The sequence below is a fragment of the Eubalaena glacialis genome, chromosome 4, assembly GCF_028564815.1.
Source record: "Eubalaena glacialis isolate mEubGla1 chromosome 4, mEubGla1.1.hap2.+ XY, whole genome shotgun sequence".
In the NCBI taxonomy this organism is placed as follows: Eukaryota; Metazoa; Chordata; class Mammalia; order Artiodactyla; family Balaenidae; genus Eubalaena; species Eubalaena glacialis.
This window is the reverse complement of record NC_083719.1, coordinates 35,679,680-35,700,669: the sequence shown is the minus strand read 5'-3', so window position 1 is coordinate 35,700,669 and position 20,990 is coordinate 35,679,680. Positions and strand designations below refer to the sequence as shown.

The 20,990-nt window shown below is 36.6% G+C and overlaps 1 protein-coding gene across 5 annotated transcripts in view; it reads right to left on the bottom strand.

The window, feature by feature from the left end:
* Positions 1 to 645: 645 nt before the first annotated feature.
* Positions 646 to 20,990, bottom strand: part of GHR (growth hormone receptor) — a 281,266-nt gene continuing 260,921 nt past the window's right edge. For all 5 annotated transcript variants that reach the window (XM_061189228.1, XM_061189227.1, XM_061189229.1 and 2 more), the window contains 4 exons: positions 19,503 to 19,668; positions 17,381 to 17,471; positions 10,362 to 10,431; positions 646 to 3,643 (listed from right to left, as the gene is read on the bottom strand). In XM_061189228.1, the coding sequence (XP_061045211.1) occupies positions 2,669 to 3,643; positions 10,362 to 10,431; positions 17,381 to 17,471; positions 19,503 to 19,668 (1,302 nt within the window). In that variant the 3' untranslated portion in view covers positions 646 to 2,668. The remainder of the gene's footprint in view (positions 3,644 to 10,361; positions 10,432 to 17,380; positions 17,472 to 19,502; positions 19,669 to 20,990) is intronic.

Below are 20,990 nucleotides of genomic sequence, written 5' to 3'. Positions count from 1 at the left end.
GGGAGAACTTCTGTGATACAATTATTTTCCAGTTTGTGCATTGCCCACCTGGTGGATATGGGATTTGATTTTATCGTGATTGCACCCTTCTTGGAACTGGAGCCTCCAATGGGGGAATCTCTGCTTCATGGCTTTACTGCTCTTAGGCTCCTACACAACCTACCTAACTAGCTTCCCTCCCAGCCTTGACTTCTTATTGGCTTCCCATTATGACAAGGAGCTAGTCTGACAAACTGACTTGTTCTAATGTGTGAATGGTAGAGGGAGAGCTGTTTACCCCCTCCCCTCTTTCTAGGCAACATGCTCAAGCTCTCCCCACTTCACAAACACCCCCACATGCGTCATGCATGCTTTGATGCATCCAAAATATGGCTCTAAGAGTCCAGGCAAGCCAGCAGGATATTTTTGAGCTGGGCTCATGTTTATTCAAAAAAAAAGGGAAGGAGCTGTCTCCTCTGCTCTATATTTCAGCACAGAACAAAAATCTTCACACACATTGCTACTGTGTTTAAACCAACTGTGCTATGCTCCCCTTACAAGGAGAAGAACTGAGTATGCAGTCTGATTTAGGATGCTTTTCCTGAGGGTGTTTGACAATAGAAGCATACCATCACAAATCCAAGAAAATAAATTTATTAAACTTTGAAGGAAAAAAATCCACAGACATAAAGAAAGTTAAATATAAACTGCAGGACACAACTAGTCATACTAGTGAATAATGGCTTGTGTGGCCAGCAAAGTACCAAAATGACATTCGGAGACCGATTGAGGTATTTAGCTATTTTTGGCTATAGAAATGTTGTCAGCCTATTGTGAAATGGTAAGATAGTTTTCCCAAACACACAGTTTGAAGTTGAATTAGGTTCTACATTGATGAAACTGTCTATGAAACTAAATTATGTAGCTCTTAAAGAAAACCGTAGCAGCAAGGTAGCAGAAAATCTATTAAACATCTATTACAAAGTGACATGTTGAACTTTAAACACCCAATTCTAGCTTTTCACTGTCTTTCCTGCAAGAAAGAGGGAATTTAAAATTGCCAACCATTAAGCTTGTTTCCTAAAAAGGTATGGCAAATACTATGTAAGTTAAAGCTAACTTTAAAGTTTTATTAACCTTTAAAAAATACTTAAGTGAGAAGCATTCTTGAGTGAGATGAGTCTTCTCTTTTTGACAAACCTTTTGAGGAGCAATCCCAATGCTCCTATGAATGATGGTTAGGTTATTAAGATATTGAACAATAACTTATAATTTACTCAGGCCCCTTCTTTTTCTTCTGACTACCCACTTTAAGGCCAATCCACTCAGAGGGGAAGTAAAAAATGATGAAACTTCTTTTACTACTTTAAATAAATCCTATAAAAGATTTGGTGAGGAAGAAAGTTTCTGCTATGGGTTTAAATAAATTTTTTAGTTATCTTGGGGATTTAAAACCTTGTTTTTTCTCTTTTTTGCTACCATGAATAATGAGTATGTTTCTGGCTATAGGCTGTGAAAGAAAAACCTTTTTCTTGAACTTTTATTCCATGATCTGGTTAACTTCACTTCGACCAGCTTCAACTTACAAAATGCTTCTTGTACCTATTCCTTCCTTAGGTAAATATGAACTAAGAGACACTGCGGCTGAGGTTCTAAGGCTTGACTCTCATGATCTGAGTGCACTAAGAAACTCCTTCCCCGTGCACTGCAGTGATTAAGCATTCTGGGTCAATAGGAACCAGCTATGATTTCTATTCTCTTAGTATGCAGTGCTCTGACATGAACCAAAACTTGGGTAAGAAAAGGCTTTTTGTTCATTTGTGTTGTGGGGTTTTTTTTTTTTTTTTTTTTGGTTCATGATAAGTTGACCTGTGCAACCATTTTAAAGTTTTCTAAATTAACAAATATCTGTTTACAAATTCAGATATGATGAACACATTCCAATAATGCAGCTAACTACAATCATTTTAGAATCATTTAAAGAGTTTTAGGAGGTATAAAAAGGGCCTTGTAAAAAACTAGTTTTTCTTCAGGTGCGTTGACCAAAGCATTAAACCAGCTTTAGACTGCAGTTACTACATTCTTTAGATGGGTCGGCATGAGCTACAGTACACCGTGTATAGTGTAATAGAAAATAGCCATGCTTAAAGTGTAAATTATTAAAAATACCTTTATCCATTTTATGTCAAAATAAATGTTTTACATATCCAAACTATTTCTTGTCTTCTTACCTATAATTTTAGTTCCCAATTATTAAAAAAAAATTAGCCTGTGCTATGATTTGCATTCAATCGTCCTGAACTGCAAAAGCCACCTGATTTTTCGCTTTTTCAAAAAGCATGATTAACTATAGATTAAAAAACATAGCCATTCAATGCTTAGTAGCACAAAATTAACACCCACAATAACAAGACAATCACTGCCACTAAATAGTCTTTGAGACAATTCTTTAAAATATTTACAATTCACAAGAATATCTATCTGATTAAGGGTTCTTCTTCTTTTTCTTTAATATCATGTTTCAACATTTCAGGAAAAGCCATTTAGTATCCCCCACCCTCAACTCCCACACCCCCCAAAAAAAGGTTTAAACATTGTTTTGGTTTAAGCATTCATGCCCTAGCCAACTCTTTGCTAGAGTAAATAGGTAGCTCATTAAATATGTAGCTCATGGGAAATCGAAGAAAAGCTACGGCATGATTTTGTTCAGTTGGTCTGTGCTCACGTAGCCACATGACGAGAGAAACTCTTTGTCAGGCAAGGGCAGGGCAGTTGCATTGAGTACGAGGCCCTGTGGAGATTGTACTATATGAATGGAGGTATAGTCTGGGACAGGCATCTCAGAACTTGGAACACGTTCTGCCGTCCCAGACCTCCCAGCAGTAGTGGTAAGGCTTTCCGTGGTGATGTAAATGTCTTCCTGGTTAAAGCTTGGCTCTACATGTGATTCAACCTCGACATGAGGGGCCAGGGCGATGCACTTTTTGGCATCTGCCTCACAGAAGTAGGCGTTGTCCATGATGAAGTTTGCTTGGCAGGGTGAGACCACTTCTGGATGCATGTCACACTGGGAGATCCCAGCCTTATTCTTTTGGCCCGGGGAAAGGACCACACTCCCTGCTGGTGTAATGTCACTTACCTGGGCATAAAAGTCGATGTTTGCCAATGAACTTGGATTGCTGAGCTGCTGCGTATGGCCAGCTTGATGAGTTGACTCAGTTCCGCCAATAAGAAGTGATCTTGGTTTCTTTTCCTCTCCTAGGATAACGCTGGGCTGCTTGCTAGCAGGGGCAGCATCATTAGAAGGTGAGTTATTTTGATTCTTCTGGTCAAGGCACAAGCGATCTGCTTCCCCTTTTAACCTTTGTGGCTGAGCAACCTCTGAGGTACCATCACACATGTCACTGGCATTGAAGTCAGTCTCCAGAATGTCAGGTTCATAACAGCTGGTACGTCCAGAGTCGTCATCCTTTGCCCCAAGGATATTAAGTGATTTTTCATGGTCATTGCTTAGAAGTCTGTCTGTGTCTGATCCTTCAGTCTTTTCATCGGGGTCATCAATATCTAGCTCAATAAATTCAACCCAAGAGTCATCATTGTAGAATTCGTGTTTATAGTTGTCATGAATGGCTAAGATTGTGTTCACCTCTTCTAATTTTCCTTCCTAGGAAATAGAAAATGAAGATCTATGAAAAGAAACTCACAACAATTAAGTGATTTAATAAATAACATTCAGAGACTAATTAGTAACAAAACCATATAACAAATACATTAGTGAAGAACTTTTCTTTCTTTTTTAAAATTCTTTTCTACTATGGTTCATCACAGAATACCAAACATAGTTCTCCATGCTATACAGCAGGATGTTGTTGTTTATCCATTCCATATATAATAGCTTGTATCTGCTAACCTCAACCTCCCACTCCATCCCTCCCCCAACCCCCTCCCCCTCAGCAACCACAAGTCTGTTCTCTACGTCTGTGAGTCTGTTTTTGTTTCATACGTAGATAGGTTCATTTGTGTCATATTTTAGATTCCACATATAAGTGATATTGTATGGTATTTGTCTTTCTCTTTATGACTTACTTCACTTAATATGATAATCTCTAGTTGCATCCATGTTGCTGCAAATGGCATTATTTCATTCTTTTTTTATGGCTGAGTAGTATTCCATTGTATATATGTACCACATCTTCTTTATCCATTCATGTGTCGATGGGCATTTAGGTTGTTTCTATGTCTTGGCTATTGTGAATAGTGCTGTTGTGAACATAGGGGTGTATGTATCTTTTTGGATTAGAGTTTTGTCTGGATATATGCCTAGGAGTGGGATTGCTGGATTATATGGTAATTCTATTTTTAGTTTTCTGAGGAACCTCTATACTGTTTTCCATAGAGGCTGTACCAACTTACATTCCAACAGTGTAGGAATGTTCCCTTTTCTCCACATCGTCTCCAGCATCTGTTATTTGTAGAGTTTTTAATGATGGCCATTCTGACTGATGTGAGGTGGTACCTCACTGAAGTTTTGATTTGCATTTCTCTAGTAATTAGCAATGTAGAGCGTCTTTTCATGCCTATTGGCCATTTGTATTTCTTCTTTGGAGAAATGTCTATTTAGGTCTTCTGCCCATTTTTCAATTGGGTTGTTTGTTTTTTTGTTGAGTTGTATGAGCTATTTGTATATTTTGGAAATAAAGCCCTTATTGGTCTCATTGTTTGCAAATACTTTCTCCCATTCTGTAGGTTGCCTCTTTGTTTATGGTTTCTTTTGCTGGTAAGAAACCAGCAAAGAGTGCAAAAGCTGGTAAGTTTGATTAGGTCCCATTTGTTTTTGTTTTTATTTTTATTTCTATTGCCTTGGAAGACTGACTTAAAACATTGGTATGATTTATGTCAGAGAATGTTTTGCCTATGATCTGTCCTAGGAGTTTTGTGGTGTCATGTCTTAAGTCTTTAAGCCACTTTGAGTTTATTTTTGTGTATGGTGAGAGGGTATGTTCTAACTTCATTGATTTCCATATGGCTGTCCAACTTTCCCAGCACCACTTGTTGAAGAGACTGTCTTTTTCCTATTGTATATTCTTGCCTCCTTTGTTGAAGATTGACTATAGGTGTGTGGGTTTACTTCTGGGCTCTCTATTCTGTTTCACTGACCTATATGTCTGTTTTTGTGCCAACACCCCTGTAGCTTTGTAGTATTGTCTGAAGTCTGAGAGGGTTATGCCTCCTGCTTTGTTCTTTTTCTTCAGGATTGCTTTAGCAATTCTGGGTCTTTAATGGTTCCATATAAATTTTAGGATTATTCTAGTTCTGTGAAAAATGTCATGGGTAATTTGATAGGGACTGCATTAAATCTGTAGTTTGCTTTGGGCTGTATGACCATTTTAACAATGTTAATTCTTCCAATCCATGAGCATGGGATATCTTTCCATTTCTTTGACTCATCTTCAGTTTCCTTTATTAATGTTTTATAGTTCTCAGCGTATAAGTCTTTAACCTCCTCAGTCAGGTTTATTCTTAAGCATATTTTATATTTTGGGGTGAGATTTTAAATGATATTGTTTGTTTACATTCCCTTTCTGATATTCCGTTGTTAGTGTAAAGAAATGCAACCGGTTCTATGTGTTAATCTTGTATCCTGCTACCTTGCTGAATTCTTTTATTATTTCTAGTAGTTTTTGTGTGGATTCTTTAGGGTTTTCTATATAGTATCATGTCATCTGCATATAATGACAATTTTGCCCCTTCCCTTCCAATTTGGATACCTTTTATTTCTTTTTCTTGTCTGATTGCTGTGGCTAGGACTTCCAATACTATGTTAAATAGAAGAGGTAAGAGTGGGCATCCTTGTCTTGTTCCAGAGTTTAGTGGGAAGTCTTTCAGCTTTTCACCATTGAGTATTATATTGGCTGTGGGTTTGTCATAAATAGCTTTTATGATGTTGAGATATGTTCCCTGTGTACCCACTTTGGTAAGAGTTTTTATCATGAATGGATGTAGAATTTTGTCAAATGCTCTTTCTGCATCTTTTGAGACGATCATGTGGTTTTTGTCTTCTCTTTTGTTTATGTGATGTATCACATTGATTTGTGTATGCTGAACCATCCTTGTGAACTTGGGATGACTCTTGGTCATGGTGTATGATCTTTTTTTATGTGTTGTTGGATTTGGTTTGCTAATATTTTGTTGAGAATTTTTGCATCTATATTCATCAAAGATATTGGCCTGTAATTTTCTTTTTTGGTGGTGTCTTTGTCTGATTTTGGTATCAGGGTGATGGTGGCTTCATAGAATGTCTTTGGGAGTGTTCCCTCCTCTTCAATTCTTTGGAAGAGTTTGAGAAGGACTGGTGTGAGTTCTTTGTATGTTTGGTAGAATTTGCCTTTGAAGCCATCTGGTCCTGGACTTTTGTTTGTAGGGAGTTAATTACCTATTCTATTTCACCTCTAATGATCGGTCTGTTCAAATTATCTACTTCTTGTTGATTCAATTTTGGTGGGCTGTATGTTTCTAGAAACTTGTCCATTTCTTCTAGGTTGTTGAATTTGTTGACATATAATTGGTCATAGCGTTCCCTTATGGTTTTTGTATTACTGTGGTATCAGTTGTTATGTCTCCTTTTTCATTTCTTATTTTATTTATTTGGGTTCTCTCTCTTTTCTTCTTGGTGAGCCTGGCCAGAGGTTTGTCAATCTTGTTTACCCTTTCAAAGAACCAGCTCTTGGTTTTATTGATTTTTTTCTATTTTTTTAATCACTATTTTATTTATTTCCTCTCTGATCTTGATTATTTCCGTCTCTCTGCTGATTTTAGGTTCTGTTTGTTCTTCTTTTTCTACTTCTTTTAAGTGGTAGATTAGGTTGTTTATCTGAGACTTTTGTTTTTTTGAGGAAGGCCTGTATCACTATGAACTTCCCTCTAAGAACTGCTTTTGCTGCATCCCATAGATTTTGTACAGTGGTGTTTTCATGCTAATTTTTCTCAAGGTATTTTTTAATTTACTCTTTGATTTCATTGTTGACCGATTGGTTTTTTTAGTAGCATATTGTTTGGTAATCGTTTTTTTAGTAGCATATTGTTTAGTAGTCATTTTCTTTTTCTGTGGTTGATTTATAGTTTCATGCTGCTGTGGTCAGAAAAGATGCTTGAGATAATTTCTATACTCTTAAGTTTGTTGAGGTCTGTTTTGTGCCCTAGTATGTGGTCAGTCCTAGAGAATGTTCCATGTGCACTTGAAAAGAATGTATATTCTGTTTTTTTGGATGTAATGTCCTAAAAATATCAATTAGGTCTAACTGTTTTATTGTATCATTTAGGATCTCTGTTGCCTTATTTCCTTTCTAGAAGATCTGTGCACTGATGTGAGTGGGGTGTTAAAGTCTCCTACTATTACTGTATTCCTGTCAATTTCTCCCTTTATATCTGTTAGTATTTGTTTTATGTATTTGGGTGCTTCTATATTAGGTGCATATATGTTGATGAGTGTAAAAGTGTCCTTCTTTATTTTTCTTTATGGCCTTTGTTTTAAAGTCTATTCTGTCCGATATGTGTATTGCGATCCCTACTTTGTCATTTCCATTTGCATGAAATATCTTTTTCCATCTCCTCACTTTCAATCTGTGTCCTTTGCTCTAAAGTGGGTCTCTTGTAGGCAGCACATTGTAGGCTCTTGTTTTTTTTAATCCAATCTTCCTCTCTGTGTCTTTTGACTGGAGCATTTAGTCCATTGACATTAAGGTAATTATTGATAGATATGTAGTTATTGCCATTTTAAGCCTTGCTTTCCTGTTGATTTTTTATTTCTTCTTTGTCCCTTTTTTCTTTTTGTTTTTCCCTTTTGTGGTTTGATGATTTTCTTTTGTATTGTACTTCTTTTTGGTTTTTGTGAGTCTATTGTATGTTTTTGATTTGTGGTTACCTTGTTTCTCAAGTATGTAAACCCCATCCTATAGCTATTGATACTTGCCTTAGACTGGTAATCATATAGGCTCAAACACATTGTAGGAAATGATAAAAAAAAATCTACACTTTCTTACTCTTCTCTCCCATATTATATGATTTTGATGTCCTCTTTTACATCTTCATGTTCATCCTTTTGCTGTTCACTGTGGTTATCATAAATTTCACAGAAATTTATTTTGATGTTTTTTAATCTGTGTACTGGCTTATTTAGGTGATTTTCTTTCCAATTGTGATTTTCTCTTTCCTATATATTCTTACTTCTTTTCTATTTACAGAAGACCTTTCAATATTTCCTTTAGGATAGGTTTAGTATTGCTGTATTCTTTTAGTTTTTGCTTGTCTAAGAAATTCTTTCACACTCCTTCTATTCTAAATAATAATCTTGCTGGGTAGAGTATCCTAGGTTGCAGTTTTTTCCCCTTCAGGACTTTGAATGTATCTTGCCACTTCCTTCTGGCCTGCAGAGTTTCTGTACAGAAGTCAGCTGCTAGCCTTATGTGGGGGTTCCCTTGTAATTAACTTTTTCTTTTTCTCTTGCTGCCTTTAGAATCCTCTCTTTAACTTTTGCCATTTTAATTATAATCTTGGTGTAGGTCTGTTTGGTTTTACCTTGTTTGGGACCCTCTGTGCTTCCTGTACCTGGATATGTTTCTTTCTTTACGTTTGGGAAGTTTTCAGCTTCCCAAACACATTTTCAATACCCTTTTCTCTTTCTTCCCATTCTGGGGTCTCTATTATGCATAGATTGGCATGCTTTATATTATCCCATAGGTCTCTTATATTGCTTTCATTTTTTTTTCATTTGGCTTTCTGTCTGCTGTCTTGATTGGGTGATTTCCATTATTCTATCTTCTAGGTCATTTATTCATTTTTATGTATTATTCATTCTGCTATTCATTGCCTTTAGTTCAGTTTTCATCTTGGCAAATGAATGAGTTTAAAAATTTTTTTGGTTCCTTTTTATAGTTTCTAGTTCCTTTTTACAGTACTCTGCATTTCTGTCAATAGCATTTCTTAATTCCTTCAGTATTTTCATTATCTCCTTTTTGAAATCAGTGTCTATTAGACTGAAGAGGTCTGTTTCATTGTTCTTTCAGGGGAATTCTCTTGGTCTTTTAACTGGGAGTGGTTCCTCTGCTTCTTCATTTTACCTTATATTTCTCTTATTCTGTGAGTTTAGGAGAAACAATGATCTACTATGGTCTTGGAGGGCTATTTATATGTGGGAGTGTCCCTGTGTAGTTTGTGTGGATTTAATATTTTGGTGTGAGGGCTGTTTTTAGTATGGATGCCTGTCACCTCTTTCCTCAGCCATTATTCTCTTGATTGATTGATAGGGGGTGTGCAGATGCGGTGGCTGGTGCCTGGTCCTGGCGTTCTCTGTGGCAGCTCATGCGCATCCCTGGAGCACACAATGGGAGCAGAGGTGGCTCACAACTGCTCCTGGAGTCTGTGAGGGTGGTGGCGGTAGCTCATGACAGCTCTTAAAGCGTGGGGGTTGGGGGTGGTGGTGGCTTGTGATCGCTCCTGTAGCTTGTGTAGGCAGTGTCCTGCCACCTGAGAGCACGTGCAGGAAGAAAGGCTGCAATGGCACATCTTGCCTCTCCTCTCGCACACCACCCAAACAATGGTACCTGGCCTCTAAGGTAGCCCAGGCTTCCTCTGCATACATCCTCTGGTGCAGTCGCACCAAACTCCAGCCCCTTCAGGCTCTTTCTGCACAGCCCACCACCTGAGTCCTCTCCCTGGGTCTAATCTCTGAAGCCTGAGCTTCAGCACCCAGTCCCTGCCCGCACTGGTGGATGTGTGTCTCCGGCTGGGGAGTGCTGAGCGGTGGCACTGACCGTCTGCAGGTCTCTCTCCATTCTAGCTGCTGCAAAACCGGTTCCTGCATTCTCCTCCAAGGCTCTAAAACTCCCGCTCTGTCCCGGCTGATCGCCATAACAGTGAGGGGACTTCCCAGGGTGCAGGCATCTTTCCTCTTTCACAGCTCCCTCCCAAGGGGTGCAGGTCCCTTCCCAATTCCTTCCTTTTTTTTGTTTTTTTCTTTTTCCTTTTGTCCTACCTGGTTACATAGAGATTTTCTTGCCCTTTTAGAGGTCCAACGTCTTCTGCCAGCATTCAGTAGATATTCTGTGAGAATTGTTCCACATGTAGATGTGTTTTTGATGTATTTGTGTGAGGCAGTGAGCTTCACATTCTACTACTCTGCCATCTTGATCCAGTAGTCAAGAACTTTTAAATACATAAGACATTCTCATAATTTTGAGATGTATTATTTAAAAACTTTTTTTCCAGAAGGAATACAAAAAATAAAATGTAATACATATAGCTTGCAAAAGGTCTCAACATAAGACATTATTCTTCAGGTATCATTTAATTAGTGTTATGTATAACTTAGATAATTTATTAATTACCTTGAGGAGATCTGGATCAATTCCTTTAATCTTTGGAACCGGAACTGGGGGTAGAATCAACATCTTAATCCTTGAAAACAAAATTTTGTTTTGATGTCAGTTATACATTCTCATTTCAAAAGACAGAAATAAAATATTGACAGTATTATCACTAATATAAAGTAACAGAAAATTTGGAATAAGTATTATCTGAGAAAGAGGAGGAAAGCATTAAGCAGTAAATGGCAAGGCAAAACTATAGAAGAAAAAAAGAACAAAAAAAACAACAAAAAAACCCTCATCTGAAACCAATTTAAGTAAAGTGCAGTTTTCTTATAACTTTTCTTTCATAATGTCTTTTATTGATAGACAGTCTTAGTACTGGAAGTTAGAAATTTAATTCCATCTGAAGCCAATTATTTCCATGTCAGTTATAAGGGAGGTAATTTTAATATACATCTCATCTGTAATTTGTGGAGGAAGGGAGGGGGAGGAGAAAGAGCCAATCCATGTGGAGGCAACATTATCTGTACCCTCAAAAAAGGGTGGGTTGGTATAAGTAAGTTCATACCACAAATCCACACGAATTATAAGATTATCCAAGATGATCTCATTAACCAGGGTGTTATTGCACAGTTCATTTCAGTTGGGACAGACTAAATTTGAATTATCTCTAATCAATCAGTATGGATTTGTATACACAAGTCTATGATGCACTTAAAATTTCTGTTCCAAATATTTAAGTTACTTTTTGACCATAATTCATTTCAATATCTATCCTGCCTGTCTTGTGCCTGATTGTATCCCCAGCACTTAGAACAATTCCTGGCACAGAGAAGGTGCTCAATAAACCATTTCTTTAATAAATTTGAGTAAATCATTTATATATTTCTTTAATAGTGTAACTAGAGTTTTTGTTTTAAAGTCAACATTGTGGCTCTGGAATAAAGCTCAGATATTACTATAAAACACTGATGAAAGAAATCAAAGATGACACAAACAGATGGAGAGATATACTATGCTCCTGGATTGGAAGAATCAATATTGTGAAAATGACTATACTACCCAAAGCAATCTACAGGTTCAGTGCAATCTCTGTCAAATTACCAATGGCATTTTTCACAGAATTAGAACAAAAAATTATACAATTTGTGTGGAAGCACAAAAGACCCCGAATAGCCAAAGCAATATTGAGAACAAAAAATGGAGCTGGAGGAATCAGGCTCCCTGACTTCGGACTATACTACAAAGCTACAGTAATCAAGACAGTATGGTACTGGCACAAAAACAGAAATATAGACCAATGGTACAGGATAGAAAGCCCAGAGATAAACCCATGCACCTATGGTCACCTAATCTATGACAAAGGAGGCAAGAATATACAATGGAGACAAGACAGCCTCTTCAATAAATGGTGCTGGGAAAACTGGACAACTACATGTAAAAAAAGAATGAAATAAGAACACTCCCTAACACCATACACAAACATAAACTCAAAATGGATTAAAGACCTAAATGTAAGACCTGACACTGTAAAACCCTTAGAGGAAAACACATGCAGAACACTCTTTGACATAAATCACAGCAAGATCTTTTATGACCCACCTCCTAGGGTAATGAAAATAAAGACAAAAATAAACAAATGGAACCTAATGAAACTTACTTAAAAGCTTTTGCACAGCAAAGGAAACCATAAACAAGACAAAAAGACAACCCACAGAATGGGAGAAAATATTTGCAAATGAAGCAATGGATAAAGGATTAATCTCTGAAATATGCAAACAGCTCATGCAGCTCAATATCAAAAAGACAAACAACCCAATCAAAAAATAGGCAGAAGACCTGAACAGACATTTCAGCAAAGAAGACATTCAGGTGGCCAAGAGGCACATGATAAGCTGCTCAGCATCACTAATTATTAGAGAAATGCAAATCAAAACTACAATGAGGTATCACCTCACACCAGTCAGAATGGCCATCATCAAAAAATCTACAAACAATAAATGCTAGAGAGGGTGTGGAGAAAAGGGAACCCTCTTGCACTGTTGGTGGGAATGTAAATTGATACAGCCACTATGGAGAACAGCATGGAGGTTCCTTAAAAAACTAAAAATAGAACAACCATATGCCCCAGCAATCCCACTACTGGGCATATACCCTGAGAAAACCATAATTCAAAAAGATTCGTGTACCACAATGTTCATTGCAGCACTATTTACAATAGCCAGGAAATGGAAACAACCTAAATGTCCAACGACAGACAAATGGATAAAGAAGATGTGGTACATATATACAATGGAATATTACTCAGCCATTAAAGGGAACAAAATTGGGTCATTTGTAGAGATGTGGATGGACCTAGAGTCTGTCATACAGAGTGAAGTAAGTCAGAAAGAGAAAAACAAATACTGTATATTAATGCATATATGTGGAATCTAGAAAAATGGTACAGATGAACCTATCTGCAGGGCAGGAATAGAAAGGCAGACGTGGAGAATGGACGTGTGGACACAGTGGGGAAGGGGAGGGTGGGATGAATTGGGAGATTAGGTTTGACATAAATACACTACCATGTGTAAAATAGATAGCTAGTGGGAACCTGCTGTATAGCACAGGGAGCTCAGCTCAGTGCTCTGTGATAACCTAGATGGGTGGGATGGGGGGGAGGGAGGTCCAAGAGGGAGGGTATATATATATATATATATACATATAGCTGATTGACTTCACTGTACAGGAGAAACTAACACATCACTGTAAAGCAATTATACTCCAATTAAAAGAAAAAAGGAAAAAAATTAACATTGTGGCTCTGGAATAAAGCTCAGAGATTATCCATTCCAATCTGATTTTTGGGTATCAGCTGATATTCTACTTAGTGTGAATGAATGTTTTTTGACTGTTTCCACCACCTTTTTACATAATCCAAGGAATAAGCCAAATTCCGTTTTGTAAGTTGTGTCTGAGTAGACTCCACTAGGTTTACTCTGTGGGACGGTATTAAATTGTTATTGATGAATAGAAGTTATAGAAAAAATTCATGTTATTAATAACTGCTACCATTTTTGAATGCTTCTGATAAACCACTGTGAGATGTATCTTGCACTAAACTCTGGGTCAGCAAATTACAGTCTATGGGCCAAATGTGGTCTGCCCTCTGTTTTTGTAAATAAAGTTTTATTGGAACATGGTCATGTTCATTATACATATTATCTATGTAAAATAGTTTGCATATCATCTATGGCTGCTTTCATGCCACAGTGGCAGAGCTGAGTAGTGGTGACAGAGATTGCATAGCCCAGAAAGCCTAAAAATTTACTGTTTGGTCATTTTTAAAACAAACAACTTTGTCAACCCTTGCACTAAACATTTCATTTAATGCTTACCACTACCAGGGAGGCAGAAGACATTATCTGTGGAAAGATTTAGATATTTAAGGAACATGTTCAAATCACACACTAATACTTGGCTCAGCTGGCACTCAATTCCAAAGCAGCTGACTCCAAAACCTGGGCCCTTTGCCTTCTGTCGTGCTGATGGGTTAACTTGGTTCTGCATCTCTAAATGAATAGTTCACAGGTTCAAACACATAGAAAAATGCAACATAACCCCAGTTACAGGAGGCAAAGTTTCCTAAATGTCTAACGCTTTACTTTGTATGGGTGCCTCTTTTTTTTTGAAGAGGATGATGCATTTAGATACTTGTTGATAGTCAGCTTTCTAGGAGTTGTGGTTGACTTTAGGCCAGGGTGGCAGACCCTGCAGCTTGGAGGACCCAAGCCAGTCATGCAACTGAATATAGCAGGCCTGGTACAAAGTCATAGGGAGGGATGGGAATGGTGACAGAGAACATATGCCCTTTGCAAATGGGATGGTTGTTGGTCCTCTGCTTCAGCACATATTGCCATGCAGGAATATCAGCTCAGTTTCACTAGATCTCTGTTTTTAAAGATAATCTGGTAATCTGGATTTTTGTGTGAAAATTCCCTGTTTTATAAACACTTTGCAGGAAAACTACTCCAAAATCAAAAGAACATAAAACAACAAAACATGGATCTGCGGGCTGAATTTGGCTTTCAGGTTGCCAGTTTGTCACTTCTGTTTTATGTTGATTCAGTTATTTCTTCCTGGATTAGTCATAGCTTGAAGGCTGGAGTAGGTCATATGGTGGGAGCCACAGAGTATAGAATAAAGATAAACTGGCAAGAAACTACGTTTCTGATTTTTCTATCATTTTATTCAAATCCAAATTACACTATAAATTTTGCTAGAGTTGACTCTTAATGATTTGGACTAAGAAAGGGACCAGTGGCTTGGTTTGTGAACTAACAAAACCTCAAGCAAAGACAAAGAGCACCTAAGTCCTTTACAGTCCTGAAGTTCTGGGGTAAACTGGCATAGCACCTCATTCTTTGAGTTTCATTTTAATTGTTCTTTCCACACTTGCTGACAGCTATTTTCTACCATTTCCTACTTTCATTAGAACATGGAAATTTAGACAATGATAAGGGTTTTTATGGGTACATGAAAAAAGAAAGGTTAATTGTTTTCCACGGAAAACTTAATTTAGAACAGGAAATTTGGCAGTACAAATAGATTTCCAAAATTTTTCCCAATTTGGTGATTTTGACCAAGCATCATAATTAAGAACTTCATTATTCATAGAAAACACTCTTTTAGACAAAGGTTAATATATTTTCTTTGAAATTCTATTTGTTTGGAGGATTATTTTTTCTTCCAAATATTGTTAACTAATGTAATTTTAAGCAACATAACAAATTTGCTTGGTCTTCATGATGACTCAAAATTGACAACTAATGTTAAAAGTAAATTCCATTATGTACATAGTGGGTTTATCTACTGCAGTTACACATAAATTAGCCCATCGCCTAACTGTACAGATCAGTGAATTCAAATTAATCAACAGAATAATTTGGCTCCTTTGCTGTTGGCATTGCTTAAATATATAAATTCCTTAAAATCCTAAACAATTATTTACTTATTTACTAACTTCCCCCCCCAATTGAAAAGTGTGTTATCCTGCTTTATAATACTTGTGTTTCTAAGATAGTAATGTTGCTAGAAAGTTAGATAGAAAATAAAATTCTACAGAGCGAATTTTGTTTTCTCCTGAACTTACACTATAAAATTGGAGATGAAACTACTAAAATAACCCTTCCTACATTCACTTGGAGATTTTAGCATGCTTGACACTCTGGAACTCTAGAATTCTGAGAATTCTTCTCTCTACTGAAATTCTATTTTGATGTTTACAAATGCTATACAGCTTCAAAATACAAATTAAAAAGCTTTTACAATATATTCACATAGATCCTATTTTGATTTGTAGATGCGTCTTGGCTTCACCTGGATACTTGTCTTTAGTTCTAGGTAGAGTAACCAACTGTCTTGGTTTGCCTGGACACAGGACTTTCAATGCTAAAACCAGGAAAGTCCCAGGCAAACAGAGTGTTAGCCACCCTAATTCTAGGAGAAAGGGCAAGATTAACCCATGGGACTTAAAGAATATTCTAAACTACCATATGACCCAGCAATCCCACTACTGGGCATATACCCTGAGAAAACCATAATTCAAAAAGAGTCATGTACCACAATGTTCATTGCAGCTCTATTTACAATAGCCAGGACATGGAAGCAACCTAAGTGTCCATCAACAGATGAATGGATAAAGAAGATGTGGCACATATATACAATGGACTATTACTCAGCCATAAAAAGAAACGAAATTGAGTTATTTGTAGTGAGGTGGATGGACCTAGAGTCTGTCATACAGGATGAAGTAAGTCAGAAAGAGAAAAACAAATACCGTATGCTAACACATATATATGGAATCTAAGAAAAAAAAATGTCATGAAGAACCTAGGGGCAAGACGGGAATAAAGATGCAGACCTACTAGAGAATGGACTTGAGGATACGGGGAGGGGGAAGGGTAAGCTGTGACAAAGTGAGAGAGTGGCGTGGACATATATACACTACCAAACGTAAAATAGATAGCTAGTGGGAAGCAGCCGCATAGCACAGGGAGATCAGCTCGGTGGTTTGTGACCACCTAGAGGGGTGGGATAGGGAGGGTGGGAGGGAGACGCAAGAGGGAGGAGATATGGGGATATACATATGCATATAGCTGATTCACTTTGTTATACAGCAGAAACTAACACACCATTGTAAAGCAATTATACTCCAATAAAGATGTTAAAAAAATAAAAAAAGAATATTCTAAATGTAAGAAAACTGGTGACCGGTACTGGTAACTTTTCCTATGTTTCATATTAAAAGTTCCTGTAGTCTGTACTGAGTTTCTTTCAAGAATGAAAATAGAATAATTAGTCTTTACAGCTTAAGGGAAATGTAAAGGTCATATAATCCAACACCCTCATATTACCCATGAGAACATGGAAGCCTAGAGAGATTAAGGGACTCAAATGAGATTAAACAGCAGTGGCAGAATAATAACTGGAGCCTGCCTTTTGACTGCAAGACAATGCAGAATGGAATCTCTTCAAGCTTAGAATTTTATCTGTGTTGACAAAAGCAGATGAAATACCAAATCATAACTATCCAAGCAATTTCAATAAAACCCAAATTTACTTAAAATCGTCATCATATGAAGTCAAAAAAGGTTTTATTAGATTGAATTATCTAGGTGGCTTTAGTTTACCACTTAAATTTCCTCTTACATTAGGACTGTGTCAGACTCAGCCAAAGCCTCACTGCTGCCTCATGGTCCTGGAATAAATGAGCCAATTTTTTCAGAACTTTGACGAGGTACATATCACAAGGTGTACAGTCACTAGCCTCAGCCTCTTAATGTCCTATGCAACTTTCCAGATAGAACTGAGACCTGTGATGTCTCTAGGATGAACACAACAAAGTGGTAAATGTGTAACTGGAGATAACGTTTCACTGGGTTGAAATAGTTCACTCATGATTCACAAAAGAAAACATCAAACAATAAATGGAAACATGTATGTTTGCTAAATAACTGGCAAAAACATATCAAAGTATGTTCTATCACACTTACCTTTGTTGTTTAGAAAATATGAATAAAAATAATGTCACCATTAGCCCAAATATTCCAAAGATAATAAATAAGAACCATGGAAACTGCAAATCTGAAAAACATAAGAACAACATCTCACTCACAGAACTATGAATAGTTGAAGTTTACATTTCACTCTCCTGTTCCACATAAAAAAATTTCCTGATTTGTATTCATCTAGTAAAGTCAGTGATTTCATTTGATAACCACTGAAATAGAGTGCAATGACTTAGGAGTATTTTCTGTTCCAAGAACACCTCTATCCACTTCTTGAGATCCTTTCATGTACCAAAAGAAAAAAAGTCAAAGTAAAGAAACAGCATACATTTTAAGCACAATCCATGTTTATACAAACAAACTGCTTTAAGCATCTTATGTATTCAGGGTATGTCATTAAAATGCTTCAGCTCTAGGAAAAATTGATGCCTGTTAATATACTACTTTTCCTAAATAATGTCCACTTGGTTCTTTTTTTTTTTTTTTTTAAAGGTGTGGTGATATTTTTTATCCTCCAGATTGAGGATCCATCAAAAAGATGGGGGCAGAGTTTTACTTTTGAATCATTACTGAAACTTTTTAGACATGCAGGGCATACATTTTCTGCTTAAAAAAATATTGTTTGACAGAAGAAGATCAGTACTAGGACTCCCATCTTCAGATTTTAGTATAATTTGTAGCAAATTTGTGGGAGTCTGTAAAACTTCTATTTCATTTCTCCAGAACAAGTGCCACAGTGGCAGAGGTTGACTGCTTTTAAGGTGGAATTTACCTTAATGTTGCTTTATTAAAAGTAGGCTTTTATGCTGTAATATTCTTTTATTTATTTTCTTATTCAGTTATTAAAAGCCCCAAGGGAGATGTTATGCATATTATAAAGAATTAGTGGGGGAGAGAATATCATTTTTTTGTATCTTGTGGTACCTATAATTTTATATCAATGATATACTCAGGAACATAATATAAAGCGAGAGTTTAATTTTTTTCTTTTTTAACAGAGAAGGAAAAGCTTGTTTAAAAAATGTTTTTGTTAAGGAATTAAATGCCATCACAATAAGCTTAAAGGGCATGTGGCAAATGTGCTTTTAACTTGAATTTCATTGTATCAAGTATCATGTGAAAAAACAAGCCTGTTGAGTAGAGCTTAGAAAAGATGGTGCTATAGACATTTTCATTTGTGTTATATAGTATCACGGATTCTACCTGTACTATAGACACTTTCACTTGTGTTATACAGTATCACGGATTCTACCTGTACCGTAAGTGCAGAAATATAAATTTAATTTCTCTGTAGCTTGTGATTGTTTTGTTAACAAACCTCAGACCTTCATGTGGCACTGTAGACCTTCTGTTTTTAATGGAGATGAGTTATAGCCAATTCCCATTTGGGAGTGATAATACTTTATACACTTACTATTCATTGTTAAGCAGCCTTCTTTATTTCTGTATCCAAAAATTTAAATTCTTTTATTCTGAATTCATAGGTCTCATTTCTTTAAATTATATATTTATATTTCTTTTATATAGGATCTTCAAATATTCCTTGTCACTCTTGAGCGTATCTAGCACATGATTTACTAAGCCTTCCTCCAGGTAAAAGCCACACCCAAACTTTGTAAAACCAATGAACACCTGCCATTGACTACTTATGCTGACTCAATATTAGGCATTCTCTAAGATGCCACATAGATAGCCATCCATCCAGATTCAGAATTTCTTCACTGTGTATTTGAAAAACATTTTTTTCTGATTATAAGTGCAAAACAAACTCATAGAAAATACTAGAAATATAGAAACAAAGAAATATAGAAATGAAGAAAAGAATCACCTGAAATTCTGTTATCCAGAGATACCCCACCCCCTCCATCAATAGCTTAGTGTATCTTCTGCTCTTTAACTTGCACCAACCCCGTGACTTTTCCTGAATAATTCAATAATGAAATCCTCCTTCCTCTTTTGTAATGGAGAGTACCTGTTACAGGCAGTGAACTCAAGGTCCCTCATCCTGACAATTGATGCTAATGTATCTTGATCTGGACAACACCCTAACAATCCCTGTATATTGACAAAAACCATGTTGGCTTCCATCTTAATCTCTTAGGTTTACCTTCTTCACATGCAAATGGTCTCATCTGAGGAAGTGTTACAAAGAGCACCTCACTGAACTCGCCATATTTTTCAGAGTTTCGTTGTCTGGATCTCACACGCACTTCATACTCTTTATCCAGTCTCAATGAGTACACTGGAACGGATGTTGACAATACAGGGTCCATCTTTCAAGACAAAATATAAAACTTACTGGTTAGAGAGTCAACAACTCAATGCAGTAAGCTCTATGAGGTGTTTCTACGTTTGTATTCAAAATGAATTTCTGTAAAGTAGGCAACGTTTTAAAATGCGCTGGTGGAGTTTGCTATTTAGTGAAAGATCAAGGCAAATAACTTATTAACACAACATTGTAAATTAACTATACTTCAATTAAAAAATGGTAAAAAAAAGAATCATTTTGTTAAATGGGTAGTAGTCTTCAAATTTATTTTGGTATAAACACGAAGATATGATAGACTTGTTTAAAGAAATGCAGCTATACCTTTGCATTAGGCTGTCAGATATTCTACTAAGATCAAAGCATAATAGAATTATTATAGTGAATGGCAGAATTATAAAGATTACAGATACATTGCCTACCCTTTGGGATATTACATTCTTATATAAAGACATCAGAACAGAAAGAAACAAACATATTTCCTATATCTGTATCTGTTCTCTGGAAATCCTGGGTAGTCATTCATATGATCACAGAATTGGAAAGTATCCTAGAAAAATCATAGTTGTCTTAATTAAACTTTCAAACAATTCTATCAGCTTGCTCTAGAAGGCTTAAAGCCACCTCAAAATAGTTTGCTATTCAAAATTTGTGAAGAAAAGTCACTGGAGGCCTTTGGTAACAACCGTCAGCATTCCACAACCCTGAAGGCCAGGATGTTCCTTTACCTTCCCAGGGAAGGGTAGGTGAGGCTATGAGACCTTTAAGACATGTTGCTATCAAAGAGGTTAGACACAACTAATGATGGTGTTTTCCTCCAAGTCAAATATTCAAAGCAGGTATCCAATATGTGCTTTTCTTGTGTTTTTGGGTAGAACATCTTGTTCCTGTTTATAGAAAATTAGGAACATTCTCTTCTTCAACAGCGTGGGTTTTTCACATAAATAAGATTCTCATAATTTGTTTTATTAAGTCAGAGCCTGGGCCTTCAGCTTCTAAAACAAATTTCCCTTCACCTCAGTTAGTTTCTACTCACAAAGTACCTCTTTTTTTCTCCTATGTACACAGAATGGTTAGTTTGCATCTTTTATAGATGCTTCATATATGGAATATTTGTATACCTAAAATGCTTCTGAATATTAAATTCATTTTATTATTTTTCTTAAACTATTTTAAAAAGCCTATGTTTCCATTCTTGAAGCCCTCATTTCTCTGTTGCTGTTACCAGTACTATTTCTTTACAGATTTCATTAATAACAAAACCAAAAAGGGACCCTCGGCCATTCGACCCATGGCCCCCTCTCCATCTTCCCTCACCCTTCCACACCA